This window comes from Coturnix japonica, chromosome 11 (assembly GCF_001577835.2).
Source record: "Coturnix japonica isolate 7356 chromosome 11, Coturnix japonica 2.1, whole genome shotgun sequence".
NCBI classification, from domain to species: domain Eukaryota; kingdom Metazoa; phylum Chordata; class Aves; order Galliformes; family Phasianidae; genus Coturnix; species Coturnix japonica.
The window spans coordinates 12,175,485-12,194,105 of NC_029526.1; the positions used below are offsets into that span (position 1 = coordinate 12,175,485).

At 35.4% G+C, this 18,621-nt stretch overlaps 1 protein-coding gene and 1 long non-coding RNA gene across 4 annotated transcripts in view; one reads left to right on the plus strand and one right to left on the minus strand.

The window, feature by feature from the left end:
• ADAMTS18 (ADAM metallopeptidase with thrombospondin type 1 motif 18) overlaps nt 1-18,621 on the minus strand; it is a 66,217-nt gene that overhangs the window by 22,201 nt on the left and 25,395 nt on the right. For 2 of the 3 annotated variants that reach the window (XM_015874172.2, XM_015874170.2), the window contains exons 4-15: nt 17,762-18,044; nt 15,347-15,546; nt 14,521-14,604; nt 13,492-13,651; nt 12,941-13,046; nt 10,052-10,189; nt 8,621-8,774; nt 8,079-8,174; nt 7,516-7,664; nt 2,494-2,666; nt 969-1,099; nt 688-811 (exon numbers count right to left, since the gene is read on the minus strand). In XM_015874172.2, coding sequence (XP_015729658.1) covers nt 688-811; nt 969-1,099; nt 2,494-2,666; nt 7,516-7,664; nt 8,079-8,174; nt 8,621-8,774; nt 10,052-10,189; nt 12,941-13,046; nt 13,492-13,651; nt 14,521-14,604; nt 15,347-15,546; nt 17,762-18,044 — 1,798 coding nt within the window. Of the gene's footprint in view, nt 1-687; nt 812-968; nt 1,100-2,493; nt 2,667-7,515; nt 7,665-8,078; nt 8,175-8,620; nt 8,775-10,051; nt 10,190-12,940; nt 13,047-13,491; nt 13,652-14,520; nt 14,605-15,346; nt 15,547-17,757; nt 18,045-18,621 lie in introns of those variants that run through there. The other variant, XM_015874171.2, reaches the window with a different exon arrangement.
• LOC107319412 overlaps nt 6,202-18,621 on the plus strand; it is a 37,766-nt gene continuing 25,346 nt past the window's right edge. Inside the window, exon 1 of the long non-coding RNA XR_001557807.2 lies at nt 6,202-6,406. This is a non-coding gene — a long non-coding RNA (uncharacterized LOC107319412). The remainder of the gene's footprint in view (nt 6,407-18,621) is intronic.

Genomic DNA, 18,621 nt, shown 5'->3' on the forward strand with positions numbered 1-18,621 from the left:
CACAGTTAGAGTATTCTCCTAGCATACTATTGATATATAACTATATTCTAAATAATTTCCTGGTACATCTCCTGTAGTATTTGCATATCTTATGATCATCAATTAATGGATTTGCAAAAAACCCATGGGGGTAAACAGATATTTATCATCTCCATTTTATGCCTGATAAACTGAGGCACAGTGAGAGGATTTTATAGCAGACCTGTGACAGACCACTAAAGAAAAGTCTTCATCCTAATGACTGGCTCATCTACTGAAACAACTGGATTGCTTTCAGTCAATTTAATTTGAAAATGGGCATGGAAATACTATCCTGTTTGGCATTATATGTTGTGCTTCGCTTTTTATGATACACATAGTGGGAACTTCAATTGTCCCATTCCAGTCAGAACTGTTGATACACTTGCACAAATCCTAAAATCTTTCTAAAAAGGAAATTCATACATAAAAGGAAAATGTTTTAAGAAACAAGAAGAATGCCTTCAGATTAACAAACCAAGACTTATGTTCATAGCTTTCTTGTTACCAAGAAACAGGAGAAATGTGAACTCTTCTCTCACTCTCCCTGTGATTTTCAGTTCACATCTGGACTTTTAACCACTGCCCTAATGAGCAAGGAATCATATATATTACATGGGGATACAGCAGAGCAATGAGTTGATGATCATGTGGAACAGCTTTCCTTACCATTAGCTTTGTGCTGGATCAAGTATTGGCCTTTAAAGAACTTGCATGTTGAATTATCTCCTTTACAAACTCCACAAGCATCCAGTACAGCTTTGGAACCAAGTCCATGATCACACCCTACTTGCTGCAACCAAAAGGCAAAAGTGAAGGACTCAGACACAAGAGATTTGAAGAAACAGCTGCATTTTCTATAAAGGAACTAATCCCCCTCTTACTAAGAGAGAGAGAGAGAGAGAAACAATAAAAGACATTGGGTTTGTAAGAAATTGATATTATCTTACTTCACAAATTCCATCAATGCAAACGTCATATTTATTAGGGGAACACAAAGTTCCATCCTTCACTTTGCTGGACATTGCAAAGAAGAAGTCAAAGTCTTCAGCTGTGCAGTACAATTTACATCGATCTTCCTCTGAGGTGAAAAAACAAAACAAAACAAAACAAAAGTATTAGAAGACCTGAGGCATACCTTGAAAACAAACAAAAAAGCAACACAAAGCACTCAGCTGCTTCTTCCTGCATTCTAGATTACATTTAGCAGCTACAGTGATTAATTGTGTCATGAAATATTAGGATCCCAAGACAGGTGGAATTACAGCCAAATACAGTTTAAAACAATGTGTGGGTTTAATGGTCCACACACAGAGAGACTAAAGAGTTCAACACCAGTGTAAAAGCAGGCATACTCTGTTACTTTGCTGATGTGGCCATGATTTCAACTCTACTTGTCGTTAGTTTCAAATCTCATTTTTTATTAAGTGAAATTGGGAATCTTAATAATTATACTTAATGTTTATTAAGATTTTAAAAATATAAGATTGCACAAGTGTTCATCTGGAAGCTTGTATTGGGAACAGCTTTTCCCCTAAGCAATTCACGGTTCCTCTAAAAAGCCCAAGCCACTGTCAATCAAATTTCTTCTTGTTCACAGACAGTGTATAGTACTTATAAAGGACTGATAAATTCTATGCTGGCCAGTACAATGATGCTACTGTAATTGTTGACATGAAGCTCAATTTTAATACAAATAGAGCAATATAGAATTTTCAGGAACATGAAATCAAATTTGAAACAGTATCCTTTTATTCATTAATTCAGCTGGATTTTCAGCTATTCTTAGCACTCTACTTTCTACAGAGGCAAAGTATCTGTGGCAGTTTTGAGAAAGAAGCCATGTTTTTGAGAGTATAGTGATGAATCTGATGCCAAGTATTTACAGAATTAAGATGCATAAATAAAAGTAGCACTTAATTCCACAAGAGATTGCTATTGACACCCGAACTTTAAATAAAGATCTCTTAGTAAAAGACTACTTTAGAAGATGTATGTCAGTGCATTATTTGTTTTTCTGATTCTTATGGGACTGTACCAGTAGAAAAGTGAGAAGTCTGGTTTATGGTTAGATTTTGAAATCTGAGAACATTCCATAGGAAGGAGGATTCTGGTAGAATTACTGTGGGAGCTCATATTACCCATGCAGAAAAACTTAAGGAATTTTTGTTGTTGTCTATTATTTTAGTTTTTTCATACTAAAATATATGTAATATAAAATTAAATAGCTAGGAAGTCATACTAAGGACAAAGATTTATATTCTCAACCGAAATGAACTCTGCGTGTTCATACAGATGGTATCACATAAGAGGACGGATTCAACTATGCTAGAAAGCAAACATACCTCAAATAAGCCAACTGAATTTCTGTTTGCCTACATCAGGGTGATATTTGCCTAAGGAATATGGATGAATTACAGCTGATAGCTTGCTTCCTGCAATTGCCTTTGTCCATCAAAGCTGTGGCATAATTACCTTCCACTTTAGTATATGGTTTCCATTTGTAGTACCATCCCCGGAAAGGTTTGCTGTTGTATTCTGCACACTGCTGGGCACGGAAGTCCAAACTACTGGCTGGACATGGCTGGTTATTGCAAAGTTCATAAATACGACTGGAACCTTGGCAGAATTTGCCACCATACTGGGGCCTTAAAAAGAAAGAAAAGAAAAAAAAAATCATTGGCAACATCTACTTTTTATGCGATTGGCATGTTACACACACATTAACAGAAAATGAGAGGACACACTGTCTCGGGGAATCAGTATTTCTTACACAAACCATTAATTTTCATAGTTGCTAAAACGCAGCAAAGCAGTTGCCATGAATTATCTTCTTGGATCACTGCAAACTCAGCAAAGATACAAACATCTAGAGGTGAATAATGTTTTCACTAATTAAAATTTATAGAGCTGTTTTTATTGGCTGATTTCAGTCTTTTTATATAGCTATCCTTACTCTGCTGTAACGCAAATAGACACATGCAAAAATTGCCTGTCACAGTAGGAGTTAATAAAGGATAACACAAAACTGATCAAATGAGAACAACATAATCACATTTGGTTGTTTTTATTTTATTTTATTTTATTTTATTTTATTTTATTTTATTTTATTTTATTTTATTTTATTGGTAAATCGTTTTTTTATAAGATTGGTTTAAAACAGTGAAAGGAAGTAGGAAACTGCATAGCTGCCTCCTGGAGGATACTGCTGATGTTCATGGATAACTTAAAATGTATCATATCTGCTGCAACAAACCATAATTTCCCGTAATTTGGTGAGGATGAAAACAATGTATTCTGTTACTTTGCCCATGTTTTGTGCTATCAGAATATGTGTGTGTGTACTTGTTACTACTTGATCTATGCACACAGCTGTAAGCCAGTGTGAAAATGTAAGAACTGCACTTTTTAAAGTGACTGAAGGGTTTCATAAGCTGCTGAGAAATGTACTCACTCACTTTTTTATTCCCTCTGGATTTCCTAAGAATCCACTGATGTTATTTTTGCAGTTCCACTGCTCTCAGATATATATCTGCAAGCACTGAGCCAAGTCTTCAAAACCCCAAACTCGTAAGAACTTTGTGATACTATTCTATTTCTTGTATCAAGGAAAAAAAGAAAAACAACAAAAACAACAGTTCTGCACCTGCACACATCTATACTGTGATTTTTAGAATGAGGAAACATACATACTTGGAAAATAAGCTATGATCTGTCAGTGGTTGCCATGGCCGTATTACAACACACACACATTAGGGAAAAAAAAATGAGAATAAGATTTCTGAGATAGTGAAAGTACTTAGACAAATGATTAGTTATTTAATAATTATTAGTAGTTAAGATAATTTTAAATATAAATACAATTAAGTATATATTTAAATATAAAATACTATATAGAGATGATAGCTAAATGTATTGTTAATATTAAAGGGATGGGTGCAGCAAGTATGATCGCGATTGCTTGTTTAAAGCCTTAAAAAGCATAGTATAACTGTAAATAATATCAAGTATCTCATGCAACTTCTGATTGTGGAGTAATACGGACACAGCCTGGTGCAACAAGAATGAGAAAATTCACATGCATTTTATTTTTACACCGTTTACTAGAAATTTTAATTCTGATACATCTAATCCACTAACCAAGCTGGGGCTTGGTTCTCATGTTTTGAGTCAGCTTGGAATTTGCACAATATCTGAATTTTCCATAATTCTGGGCTAGAAAACAGTTTCACAAAGGAAGAGGGAAACACTTTTCTACTTCATTTAAAACTGAGTTGAAGCACCACAGAAACATGTTGTGGAAGAAACACTTTTAACTGACCTTGCTTGTAGTCATCTACTAACTATGCTGATAGCAGATATTACAGCAACAGAGGTCCTAGAAAGAGTCTGATTTTCTGTCCTAGGTCGTGGCAATTCATTTCTTGAAGGGCAGGAAGGATGTGCAACATCCATGAAATCAGGGAGTGTTTGTGTTGACTCTGCAACTGGGGGGAGCTTGCAGTTAAGTCAGCCAAGTGTTGGGTTCTTACTCAAGTCTCTACAGATTTTCTTTCCCACTTCAGCACATGTATGATTTTTTGACCTCTTCTACCTCAGAGAACATATTTGCTTTAGTGTACAGAAAAGAAGCAACCTTATTCCAAGTAAATGCCACCTAATAAATAATATAATAGATTTATTTATGGCTAGATCATGATTTCTAGCCACAGGCTTGTATTTGAGGATGGTATAAAATTCCACCAAACTAGGGAAACACTGAAACAGGCATTTTGTTCTCCAACCCTGTCACAGCAGTATTTTGATCTTACATTACGCTGTTATTACTGAAACTGCTGGCCAGAGAATCCATAGAAACATTTCCACTTTTCTTTCTTACATCACGATGTCAGGAAGTGTTACGTAATACCCAGGAATCATGAGGGCTATACAAGCAAATTTCAGAGAAAAAGCTATTATCTACACTGATAAAATCATGCTTCTATTGGTTGGTTTATGCCAACAGGTTTTAGCTTCAAAATGTGACTTGGGTATTCATTTAAATCTCTCACTCTTCAGGTTCTTTCTCAGCAAACTATTAAATTATTTAACATATTTGTATCTTGGAAAAGTACCTTGATTGTAAAATGTGATCTGTGAAAACCAGATCCGTGAACTGGGACAATTTAGAGAAACATAGTGATTTTAGCAAATCTTCCTAGCCCCGTGTTCTACAGATGACCTCCATATGTGTTTCTTATTACAAATTAACACAGAACTGAGGTGATAATTCAGAAGCCAAAGCCAGAGCTGTTTGGGTAGAGTCACAACATCCATCTTGTAATTATCAAACAAAAAGAAATTGAATTGGTTGGATATCATTTTCAGGAGGTGAATTTCACATACAAACACAGATAATGAGATTTTCATAAGCAGCAGCCTGGAGCTAAATTCCTCACCTGTCTTTAAGTGCTTAAGTAAGGTGTGTTACCATTGAAATCATTGGAAACCTAGAAATTTCCCTCAGTGTTCCTAAGTCAGTTGTTCAGAAAAAAATGGAGTACTAATCTTAAAAAAACATGTTAAGAGTCCAGTCAGTTCTTCAGAGATCCACAGCCCCCATCATAATCTCTAATACAAACACATATTATTTATTGGCATTCTCAGAATTTTGCTATCCAAAATCTTCCATCAGGCATTTGAACAAAACAAACATTAGCTCCTACACAAACCTGGATTAAGAAAACTGAAATAAATATCTTACGTATGAAATAATATATATATTGAAATGTATAAACATCTGAAATACATTTCAGAAGTTCAGAAAGAAAGGAATCATTATTCTTTGTTTATCTGTAGATTTAGAAGTGAACAATGAACAGTCAGTAGGCTATAAATCTTTCCATATGGTTTAACGTTGAAAATGGGTAGGATCATTTTTCTAATGATTCTACTTACATACGAAAGTTCTGTGATGTGAAATACAGTTACTTGAATATTCATTCACTGTTATAAAGTGTTGTGTAAGTGGTTTTTATACAGTCCCTTCATTTAATCACTCTAACTCTGAGAGAGATTTGCAGTTTATTATCTTTGCTCTGGTAATCTGGAGTAACTGGTCTAATAAAACTAAATTTTGTAGAGATACAGTCCAGTTCTGACATCCAGTCTTAGATGAGGTTTTACAGAAGTTAGAACAGACAGATAGCTCCAAATGCACGTTTGAAATTCAAAATGCTACAGCAAGACACATTTCAAAAAGAAGAGCTTTTGCATTAACATCATTTGAAATCATTACTAGTTATTACAGTGAGCCAAACTGAAACATTCCAACTAATGTACTTTTCTCTGCCTCACAGGGAGAGTGACATCCATACATGCAAATTTAGCTGGAAAAACAGGGACTAAGGTAAGAAAAATATTTTGATATATATGACAAAATCAAGACTCTTCATTCTCTTGCTAGATACTTTTAAAAATGGAACTAACCAACTAGTTTTATGCATGTAAAACCACAGAGAAACAACAGAAAAGGTTGAGAATGCTCTGCTATGGATATGCAAAGATGACTGACTGAGGACTTATTAAAGACTATTTTAACTAACTTACATTTTTGCATTTTCCCTTAACATAACATATGAAGCTTGGATATTACTGCTGTAGCGCTCCATAATATGTATGAGGGTTCCTTACAGCTTCATATAAACCCTGCCATGTTTTCTTTCTTTTTTTATTTTATTTTATTACTGTAGCTTAAATGCTGTTTCTATTGTGTGCAATGACAAATTCGTATGAATATGCCTGTTAAAGTTTTGTATGGAATAGTGAAATCCTTTTTTTCTAGTAAGATGCAGTAAATTGAGCACTTGGAAAAGATTTTGATCTGATAACATTTTATTTCTACCATGAAACAGTAGTGTATCAAATAGTAGTATTTATAGCAATAAGACATTCAGTAGAGGAACAAACCAGAAATGTTTTATGAGTTACCATACAATTCTATGGCTCAGCAACTTTATGACCTGTGAAACATAAAAGAATACAAAGAACATGGCAGATATACAAAGTCATCTGTCTACAACCATTTTGATATCAACTTTAAACAACTTCAGTTTATTATACAAGATAGATGATCCCATCAGGAGTCATTTAATAGCTTATAAGAATTATTTCACTTACTCTTAAGTTATTAGGTGTGAATGTGTCTGTGTGGCATTTCTCTACTGCAGCAGGTGTTTGATAAACTGCAGTGTCACACAATAAATTCAGAAAGCTGGGCTGTATAGATGTGCTGCTGTTCTAGAAGTCTTCAGTCAGCCACTACTTTCTACTAGCAGAACATATACCTGTCCTTCAGCTACTGACTGGTCTTACTGGACATGGAAAAATAGGCCTGAAAAGCATTTCACACATATTATTTCTCTCAAGAAATTGACTACATTCTTTTTGCTTTCTTTTGTTTTAATAACATAAATATATAGTATATAAAAACAATACCTTTTCATATCTATGTCTTACTTTGGATTGTTGCAGTGTCTTTCTTGATATGTGACCCCACCTCCACAAGTCCGAGTACACTGTGACCACTCAGACCAGGCAGACCAGTGGCCATTTACAGGCTTGGGTCCATGATCACCATATTTGACGCACTGTCCTCTTCGACACCACTGCCAAAAGAATGCCAAAAAATATCCCATCAGAGTTAGTGGCACCTAATAGGTGCAAAACAGGAGGGAAAAAAAAAAAAAAAAAAAAAAAAAAAAGATATTTAAAAGCTCCAGTGCTTTAGACTTGTAAATCAAATGTTTCCAATTGAGATCTGTGAGATAGTTAGCAGTTTGACAAGAACTCTTGAGCAGGACAATGGTATAAATAGGCAGTGCCCAAAAACTTGTCCAAGCTCTGAGTTTAAGATCTTAAAAGTACAAGTCTTCAAAGCTGTTCTTTTGGAGAATACATTTTTGGGTAATGTTACCCAAAAAATCCACATTAATTGATGGTCCTGGGCTGTCAGAACCCCAAAACTTCCCACGTTATTTAAAAATTCTGCTAAAATGTTTCCCCTTTTGTCATTCACTTACCATATTTATACCACAAGCTGTTCCTTCTGCTGCTGGCATGAATTTTGTTTCACATCTGTGACCCACTTTATGGCACCAGAGAGATTTGCAAATATCCTGAAAAGAAGGAGAAAAAATACTAATCGTTCATCACAATGTTGGGACAAAGTTCCTTTTCCTTTTTCTTATATAACTATAAATCCTTACCAGACCTCCAAGTTAAGGCATAGTAGTAAAACAAGAAACTTCCTCCTTTTGCCACCTCCCACATCCCATGAAAGTTTTCATCAAAGCTGTATTGACTGTTCATTTCCTTAAGCATAGGAAATAAGCATAAGTAGGCAAGGACTTGGGTCTTATATATTCAACTGTACTCCTTATTACTCTTGGAAAGGAGAAATTTCCCTTTGAAACTCCTCTGGAATAGTGACATGCCTTAAAGGAGGCAAAAAGCCTTCAAAGCAAGTTGCCAAGCAAGGTATGGTAGATAAACAGCCCCAGCCCCTGGAAACCTCAGTGTTATTTTTACGTATTTATAATGTTACAAGAATATCAATAGGTACCTTTACAAAGCTGAGGTTGCACACTTTTGCTCTCATTCCAAATTGCCATTTGCACTGTGTGTCAGCATCATACATCTGCCCTGGCAGTTTGTCAGGGTATTTATACTGTCCAGTTTGCTTAGGTTCATCAATCAGGCAGGCAGCTTGAGCTGTACTATAATGAGAATGTTTAATAATGACTATGATCTTTATATCAAAACAATTTGTTACAGAACAGTAAAAACACATAGTATGGTATACAGTACTTTTAACAAGCTTTATAGTCATGTAATGAAATAAGAGTATCTAGTTGCAGGACACATCTTGTTGGCAGCCTGACCTGCAAACTTTTATGGAGGCAGGAATTTCCAAACTCTGGGACTGTTGTGACAAGAAAGAATTATGTCACTTTTACAGTTCTCTTTATTTGCATCTAACCAAGCACATGTTAATCTGTTCTGCTTCTTTCCTGAATTGGGTTCCCAAAATCAGAGAACAATGGAGACAACATAGACATTGGCTCATTTCAGCATTCACTTAGTGTATTGACAAACAGAAGCCTGCTGCAGCTTGTGTGTTTTAGGTTGGCTGTATCCAGCAAATGCCAAAGGTACACTATGGTCTACTTTTTTCTTTATACATGATTGAGAAACCATATATTTGGAAGGTCACTCTATGCTAGATACATCATCCAAGTGTAAGTCTGTTGGACTATACTGCACACTGGAGTATATGACTTCTGAATTTTTGAATATGCTGCATCATTGAGGAAGGCAAAATCACGAGAGCTCTTTTTTCTTTCCTGTTCACTGCTTTAAGATACTAAATTGGAATTCAAGGATTGGATCCACAGAACATAGATGCCTGATTCTTACTTTAAGGAATTAACATCTAAAACACCCTTATTGGATCTAGGTCTCAGTACCTGTTACACACTTTTGCATAATGAAGTATAGCCTACCTTTAAGACAAACTCAACAAAAGGCAAGTTTTACAGGAAAAGAGAGCAGTTCTGATGACATCAAATATAAACTAAAATACAGCTTGCTTAAAAGCATCACTGAATAATGCTAATGCTCTGGAGAAATAAATAGCATCTTTCTCTCTTTTTCTTTTTACTCCAAGAGCAGTGTATGAAAAACTTAAACATAAAACAAACCTAGCTGCTGACAGGAATGCCTAGAAAGGAATGATATGCCAGTCATGAATGTAGGATATTCATAGAGGGTGAAATTCATTCTTTTGAAATGAGGCAGGACAAAGGCACTTAAATACCATACCACCTATATGCCTCAAAAGTCCACATGTGAGAGCTCAAATAATACACTGGTTTGAGTACATTTTAAAAGAGGTACATTTCACACTTAAGTAATTTTTATGTCTGTTCAAAAGTTCAAGCCTGGTTAGTATGATACATTCCCTGGCTCTGGCCCAGATATACATCTGACCTACCTGAGAAATTTGTTGAGATACTGCCTGCTGCATACAGACCAAGAAAACACTCCATTGTTTCCTGTGAGTGTGGGAGACATAATATTTCCCTCAGCTTTTCTACAAGGATTTCCTTCTCCATCATGAATCATACCAAAGCTGAAAAAGAGTCATACATATGAGTGAAAATGTTGATTAATCAGAAGCCAGATACAATTTGAGGCAGGAGAAACACAATACAGGCAACACTTCTATGACTGAAATCCATAAAGACTTGAAAACAGGCACAAATCACCACAATAATGAGAGTTATTATGAAACGAGCTCCATTTAGTAGCAGTCAGATTTTACTGCCTTCAGTCTAATTAGAAAAATATAGTAATTTTTCAAGAAAGACCCATATTGGTGATGAATAGGAGCTCTGTAGTGTGATCCCATGACAAGGCAGTGGCATCTAATTACCAGTTGTGGACTGTATCAGAAGATTTACATTTAACTATTTCTTATGTTTTCATGAAATCCTGCTTGATTGTTTTTTTCATGAATTTCAAGTGAAAGTTAATAACATCTCTGTATGATGCATCTAAAAAGAGTAGAATGAAAGCGTTTCCCTGTACTTTATAAAAATAACCATTGCACTTGGCCACCTTGTTGGATATTCCATAACAAGCCAACTTATGGTTTTTGAAGCTGCCTCTTGCCTCTAATGATATTGCTCTTTGAAGGAAGACTTAGGGGCAATAGAGTGGAGAAATCTACTATATCGCCTTCTTTAATAAGCGTCTTTGCATTCCTAGTAAGATGAGGCAAATCAGTGCCAAAATCAGGCTTATACTCTAGACACTCTGAGTTCACATCTCCAAAATACTAAGTACTTTATAGGGAAGAAAAAAGGTCAGTCAACCAAAAAAAATCTAACAAACTGCATCTGATGAGTTGTGCATATAACTGTGGTATAGAAATTACCGCAGAGCAACTATTATTACTAGTTAAGGACAGCATGTAGGGCCAATTGAGTAAAACATACATAGTAAACAAAGAAGCATTTAGTAGCATTAATAAGTAAGCAATAATAAAAGCCACACTGAAAATGATAAATGATGTGGAGCTTATGATCATAATAAATTTAATTTTCAGGTTTTGTTTCACTACTTTATATTTACTCATTGTACAGGACAGCTGTGAATTTCAGTATGTTTTGAATAGAAATTTCATAGCCTGTTACTTCAACATTGTAGCATATTGGCAACTTTATAAATGCAATGTGTGCATGTGCAGGGAATATCCAATTTACTGGGCTCAATCCTCTATTATAAATCATTGCAGGCTCATCAGTTACTGAATGTGTTGCCATCAACTGTGGCTCCAAGCATGCTAAAATATATGGTTCATTCTACAAATGGATAAAAAAAAAGTCCCAACTGAGCTAATACTTTATAATCCTTTATAAGATACAAGCTTTGTTCACGTGCATTGCTGCCAAAGAATCCAGTTTTAATATCCACTAACATAATGGGCTCTGAACTCCCAAAGAAAATATTAAACTTTCAGGTAAAGACACAAAGTACTTAAATGAAACCATAAAAAGTGTATTAACAAAGAGGTGTGTAACTTTCAAAGACACACAGAGAGAGAAATGAGAAAACTCCAAGAAATGTCCTGTATGCATCATCTTGTCAGAAGTACTTTTTACCATAGTATGAACCTTTATTAATTGCCACAGAACATCACTTGCTCTCCAACACAAACACACAGCATAAGAGCACTCCTTAACCTGTTATATAAACATTGATCAGTAGACAGAAATCTTGAATGTTCATAATTGCACTCAAGTACCTCACACCTTTAGATGATGAAAGCGAGTACTCTTCCCAAAGCTGCATTCTACATACTGTGTGATTGCTAGGATTTCCTGGCAATAGTTTTGAGGACGTTTTTTTTCTACACATCTCTGTATCACAGAGACCAAGTTCTGTCATTTTGCACATCATACTAGGTAGTCGCAGGAACATGAATATGAACACGGGATAATAAAGCCAGGTTGTATCTGGGGTAGATGTTTAAAATGTAAGATGCATATCATTAGACAAAGAATAAATAAGTATACCAAAGGCTGTGTAATGTAAGTATCAAAAGCAGTGGTAGAAAAGAGAAGAAAAATCAACACTAAAGATATTCCAAGTCTAATCTCTGAAGTCAGTAAGAAGAAAACAAATAAGAAGGAAGGAGATTAGTCTACTGAAGGGGGTAATTCTTGAAAAAATGAGCTATGGGCACGATTCTCTCCCTAATACTGATTGAAGGGCATTAAAAATGTACTGAGGTCAGTGAAATTGCATTAGTGTGGCAGGAGGTTCAAGCCCTATGCATTTTACATATTTGGTCCTACTGAATGCATTGGCTCTGTTCCCATGGACTTCACTAGTAGCTGGATTATTCTTTAATTCCTTGTTTCCCTTCAGATGTACAGTAACTTGTGAAAGGGTCACTCATGTAGACATTAGGTCATAGTATATACTGTAGAGCACATTTGTACAATGAAAACTAAATAGTCCTGATTCAGTCATGCAGAATCAGAAGGATTCATGCCTTGAGCAAACAGCAGAATACAGTAGCGCTGCTTTTGAAAGATACTATGCACAGAAAAGTGACAGTACGTCCACGCTTTCTCTAAGTCTTGATTTCAGGTTTGTTCCACATAGAGTAGTGATGCTACCATACTGCTAGTGATTAGCCAGAATTCACAGGATCACAGAATCCTTGGAAGGGTTGGAAGGGACCTCTAGAGATCACCTAGACCAAATCTCCTGCTAAAGCAAATTCCCTAGAGTACATTACACAGGAAAGTATCCATTCGCATACAAATTTTGCTATTGAACAAGCAGGTAAGACTCATGAAAAATAACTTACTTGTGTCCAGATTCATGAGCAATTGTAAAAGCCAGTCCAAGGCCCGTATCTTCATTAATGGTACAACTACGGTATTTGCTGCACATACCACTGATAGGTGCAAATCCTGAAGGAAGGAAACAGTAGAAAAGTTTTTTCCTCTGCAGAATGCTAAATACATATGTCAGCAGCACTGATCTATCGTGGTGCATAAAGATGCAAGATGGGTTTCTTCTTCATTAGATTTATTATGGAAAAATTAAAGCAGACTGTTATTTTACAATAAAGGAGATCCTGAATAAGAAGTTAATGCGAATCAAACCTAACCGTCCTAAATGTGCTTTATTGGTAAAGATTATTCTTTGCCCCTACATGTCTCTACTGTTCCCAAAAAAGGGAGGAATCTCATTCAAAAAGGACAAGTAGTCACAATAGAAAATATAAAATATATAAAATAAAAGAAGTCCAAAACAAATCAGATCAGAATGGCTCATAAACATTTGCAAATATTCCTTCAAGAGGTGATAATTCAGATAGTTTTCTGGTGATATCCAGAAGTTCTCATATCATACCTAAAGTATCGCAGGGCTCATTTTTCCAAGAGCAGATATCAAAACCTGTAAGCAAGATGGCATGGTCGTGGCGCTTTCCATTCTTCCCAACCAGAGCAGACTGCCATTGACAAAAGCTATTCAGTGACTGGTCCGCATGGTGGTTAATCAGTAATCCACCCTGTAGGTATTTCAAAAACACAGAAATAAGATGCTTCCATCAATACTTGAGAAAGATGACTGAAGGAAGAAGAGACAGTTAGAAAAAAGGGATTTTCTTTTTGTATTTTTTTCTATATGAATTCATTATATGCATTCATATATATACCAATATATATGCATTCCTATATTTACTGTTTGTGAGGACCAGCTGATGAATGCATATATTAGAATTATAGAATAAAACTGAAGCATTCCCCAGACACATAGACATTTTCAGACTCTACAGTTGGAATTACAGCATACAAATACACTTGATTCCCAGTGAAGCTGAATACTGACACATTTTCAACCTTGTGATTAATATCTGTGATACTTCTCTGGAGGACAAATATTTTCCAGGTAGATTAATCCTTCACAAATTTCCTTTCATCAGAAAGGTTTTTTCTTCTTCTCTTTCAGGACCATTGCCAAAACAGTCAGCTCCATTCCCACTTCTGCTATATGCTGTCTACACTGTGGGAATTTTGACTCTTTCCGCCTTCTGATTACAACACTGGAGAGCTTTCTCTCTAGTTCAAAACCTTTCTATGCATTTAAATAATTCTTAATTAATTCTTTACAGCTTTCTCTAAGAGAATGCAGGAAACTGTTAAGATTTATCCTAAGTTTCTAACAAACATTTAAATGAAAATGAAGGTTTAGTAAGGAAAAACAGAGGAATGTAGAAAACATGCTTTTTGAGGTTTTTGTTATTTCAGTATTCTTCTTACACTTTATGTCCTAACAAACTTCTAATGAAAGTTCACGTACATCACATGGGAATATCCAGTGCTCCCTGTGAAGAATATGGAACAAAACACACACCACAAAAATTCTGACACAACTTACAGGCTCTTGTTCCAAAAGGAGGAGGCTCACAACGATAATGTTTATGTCACTTCCAATTGTTCCATCTTTAAACAGACTAGAAACCTGCAATGATTATTGAAGAAGAAACATTAACTACATATATAAATTTTTTTTAAAGTAGACTAGACACATGTATTGAGTTATCACATTCAGCTTCAATTTTCAGTACATTAATGAAATTATATATCTTGTTCGATTAACCCAAACCCAGAATTATGCCCCAAACCACTCCACTTATTCAAAAAACTTGAAAACCTTCTACTGATTCCAATTGGCTTTGTTCTGTCCTTGCTTTGTTATATCAAGTGTAATCAATTTCAAGTTCTGCAGTACAAAACTAAAGAACAAACCCACAAAGGAAAACATATTGCTAGATAAATTATATTATTTTTTCTCAAAATAAATTGGTAGTTTCTCTTTTTTTTTTTTCTTCCAAATTTTCAAGGAGTAACGTCAAACTAAATAGGGTAGGACTTACTTACCATACTAAATACAAGTTTCTATTTCAGCATGTCTGACTCTTTTGTACTATGCAATACACATTTTAGAATTTAACATTTTAAAATATTCTCCAAACATTTATGTTCTTTACACTAATGTTGCTAGAACTGTGATAATCTAAAAACCTATTTCTAAAAAGCTTTTTGACCTAAGTAATACACTAGATGAGACCTGAAGAAGAGCTCGTGTAAGGTGTGCGTTCTCTTTTTGGTATCACCATTTGTCTAATGAAAGATACAAGTCTGATATGACAATATTCCATGGGAATAGCATCATAATATACTTCAAGTACATCAGATCTTACCATATTCATAACTGTTAAAATGTATGTTGTTACATTTTCCTTGCCATGTTTCTCCACCATTTTTTTATCTGCCACAACAAGAGTTTCAACATTTAGGCTTCCATTTTTTTGTATTTTAGCAGATGATCTCCTGAACCTAGCAGAAGTCCCATATTCATCTGAACGAATATATGTCTCTTCTGTGGGTGGCTTAGGTGCATCTAAAAGGAAATAAAACTCAGTTTGGGGAAGGGTTCAGATCAATTGTGAACAGTTTTCATCAGATAAGGAAATAACAAAGATTTAGAGCCTTAGATTATTTTTACAGTATGTAATACATATGGGTAGGAAGCTCTTATATATTTATTAAGATCTGATTCCTTCTTCAGGGTAGGATGATTACAGGAAGAGAAATAAATAAGAAAACCACATGTATATGTAGTGTAAAGTAAGCAAATAATTAAATAATTGATAGAATAAATTGGCAGCATCTGTGGCAAGAAAAAAAAAAAACCCAAACCAAAAAAAAAAAAAACAAAAAACAAAAAACTAACAACCAATATAAAAACTTTAACAGAATACCTACATTTGTCCTGTCCTGAGGTGTTTGGGATGTGCTACTTACATAGCAGGGTTCATAACAAAACTCCACAAAAGATGTCCACTACCAGCACAGAAAGAAAACACACACCACAAAAGTAAGATTCTTGTATTCCTATTTATATGTCCTGCAGACTAATCTACAAGCAGTAGAGTTTTGCTCCTGGAGAAGCTTCACCGCTGCTAATAGAACCTAAACAGAAATATGTTTCAAGAATGATCTACTGACTACAGGCACTTCTTCTGATGTAAAGCCACACAGATTGTGAGGAGGAGTTTGAAAGATGATTAACCTTTCTAGCCCTTACAAACTTCCAACTCATGAAATTTTTAAATACAGTGAGTTGGTCAAGCTATCTTTATGACACTAGAAGTGGCAGGGTGCTCTTCCCACCTGCTTGCTGTTCAGCAATCTTTGATTCATTCCTAGGTTAGGATAAATTAACCTTGAATACAGGCAGTGTTAATAGAAGGGAACTGACTTCTGTTCTGCTGCATACTCAGTGCTTCCACATTTGTCTATTCAAGCTAAAATTTTCTGTTCCAGGTGGACAAATTAGATGTTCTCATTTAATACAGGAACCAGCACTGTGTAAAAGCTGAGCAGGACATGAATAATTCTGAATTTGGACAGACAGTTGTAGAGGATAGAATGAATAAGATATAAGACCAGTGAACAATGCAAATAAAATAAAACACCACTGAGCATATGAGCTATTCTAGCAGCATTTCATTTGCTCTGAAGCAGTCAGCAGGAAAACCAGACAGGAGGGAAAGGTCTCCTGTATGCAGTGAGGTAGCTTTGACCTACCTCAGAATGCACAGGTTTGCAGTTTGAATCACAGACTTGTGCATCTGGCACCTGAAGCCTAGCTTTCAATTCACGGAACAGGGCTTTTGAAGAAGCAGTCAGTTTCTAAAAAGCAGTTTTCAGGCTTCAAATAGGCCTTAGTCACTGACATCCATCATTTCTACTAACTCCTTTCTCAATCCTTCCCTTCTATTTGGTGGGTTTTTTTGTTTTGTTTTGTTTTTTTCCCTCTATATTCCCTTTATGGCTTTTGGAAAAGGAATCTGCTCAAGTAGGAAGTTGGAAGAATATAACTGGATTGACAATGTCTTCAATACTGTGTGCAATCCTAAATCCAAAAGACCCTTATTAAGAAACTCAAGTCAGAAGCAGATCGGCTTTCAGGGAGAATCAACCAAACACTCTAAGTACACATACAGAGTCCAAGGGGACTCTAAAATACTTAGAAATCTGGGGGCCTAATGAAGGACTCGGAATAGACTTTGGCAGGATAATATGTTTTAAAATGCTTTTTAGGAAGTAGCTCCAAAATTTTATTTAAACCGTTTACTTAGGAAGTTCTTTCTGAAGATCTAAGTTGCTGAAAATTTCATTATCATGTGGTGAGTTCTGAAAGATTTATTTTCCATCCTTCATAAATGAATGATTCAGAAGGCTTCTCCATCTTTAAGCCTAATTAATTATATTTCCCCAAGCTAACAGGGAACAGTTCAGGGACTATCTGTGCAAAAGCAGCAACCTAAAACAGAACAGCTTACTGAAAACTATGTAAATGTGAAAAAAAAAAAATCAGGCAAGGGATCTTTCATTCTAGATAAACTAAGAAGTGATTCTGATTGCTTCGTAAACAAATTATGAAATCAATTTAAAGGAATAATCACATTTCCCACATCCATTTCCCTTTATAGCCATGCTAATTAAAATTATTACATCTCCAACACAAAGCTGACTACAAACTGCAGGTAAAGCCATACAGTCTCTAAGAGCCACTACCTCAAACAAGGAGAGAAAGTTTCCTTACATACATTTCTTGCGACGTCCACAAAAATGTTGCTTTTGAAACCTTCCATGGTGGTAACCATTCTCTTGCGCATGGTACTTGTGGTAAATGTGAGTTCTATGATGGCCAAGAGAAAAGGATTTGGGATTGGACTCTACTGTGTACCGGTGCACCTTTTCTTCTGCTGTTCGTTTATATAAGACGTGGGGATGATGTCCAGCAGGTGATGTGTAATTGTGCTCCTGTGCAAGCTGCTGAGGTAATGGAGATATAAGGAATTCGATCTTCCGTGTCCTTATCAAACCTGACTAAAAAAAGCAGCACAAATTAGAGGAACATTGTCAAGGTTCACAGCTGGAACATGCTAGCTCTGAAGTTGATCTTCCAAAGCTTCTCTACAGACTGAAACGTGCTCTTCTAAATTGGATTTACTCCAGATTTAATCTAGACAGACTTCCCAATTAAATATATATTGTTTCACTTTGAAGATGGCCACGTTTCGTGTTAGGTAACACAGAGAACAAGAATGCTGTACCCTGCAGTATTTGCATAGCACTTTCACACAATGATAAATTAACTTTTTAGGCAATATTATTGGGTTTTCCTAAGTAGAAATCTAAGCATGTTATGGCACAGCAGTGCAAAAATAAAGCATCTAAAAATTATACCATCATTCTGTGAGCAACTCCCAACAATTTAATCAACATAAAGCAGTTTTCAATATTTGCTCATTAAAAACAAAAACAAAACAAAACACCTGATCAGTGAAATCAAGTAAAATCAAGTAGTTTATCATTTTTCTTCTTGGAGCCTAAAAGACAGAAGTATGGGAAATCTATGTTGTATTTTTCACATAGTGTCTACACATAAAAATCCACATGTGAT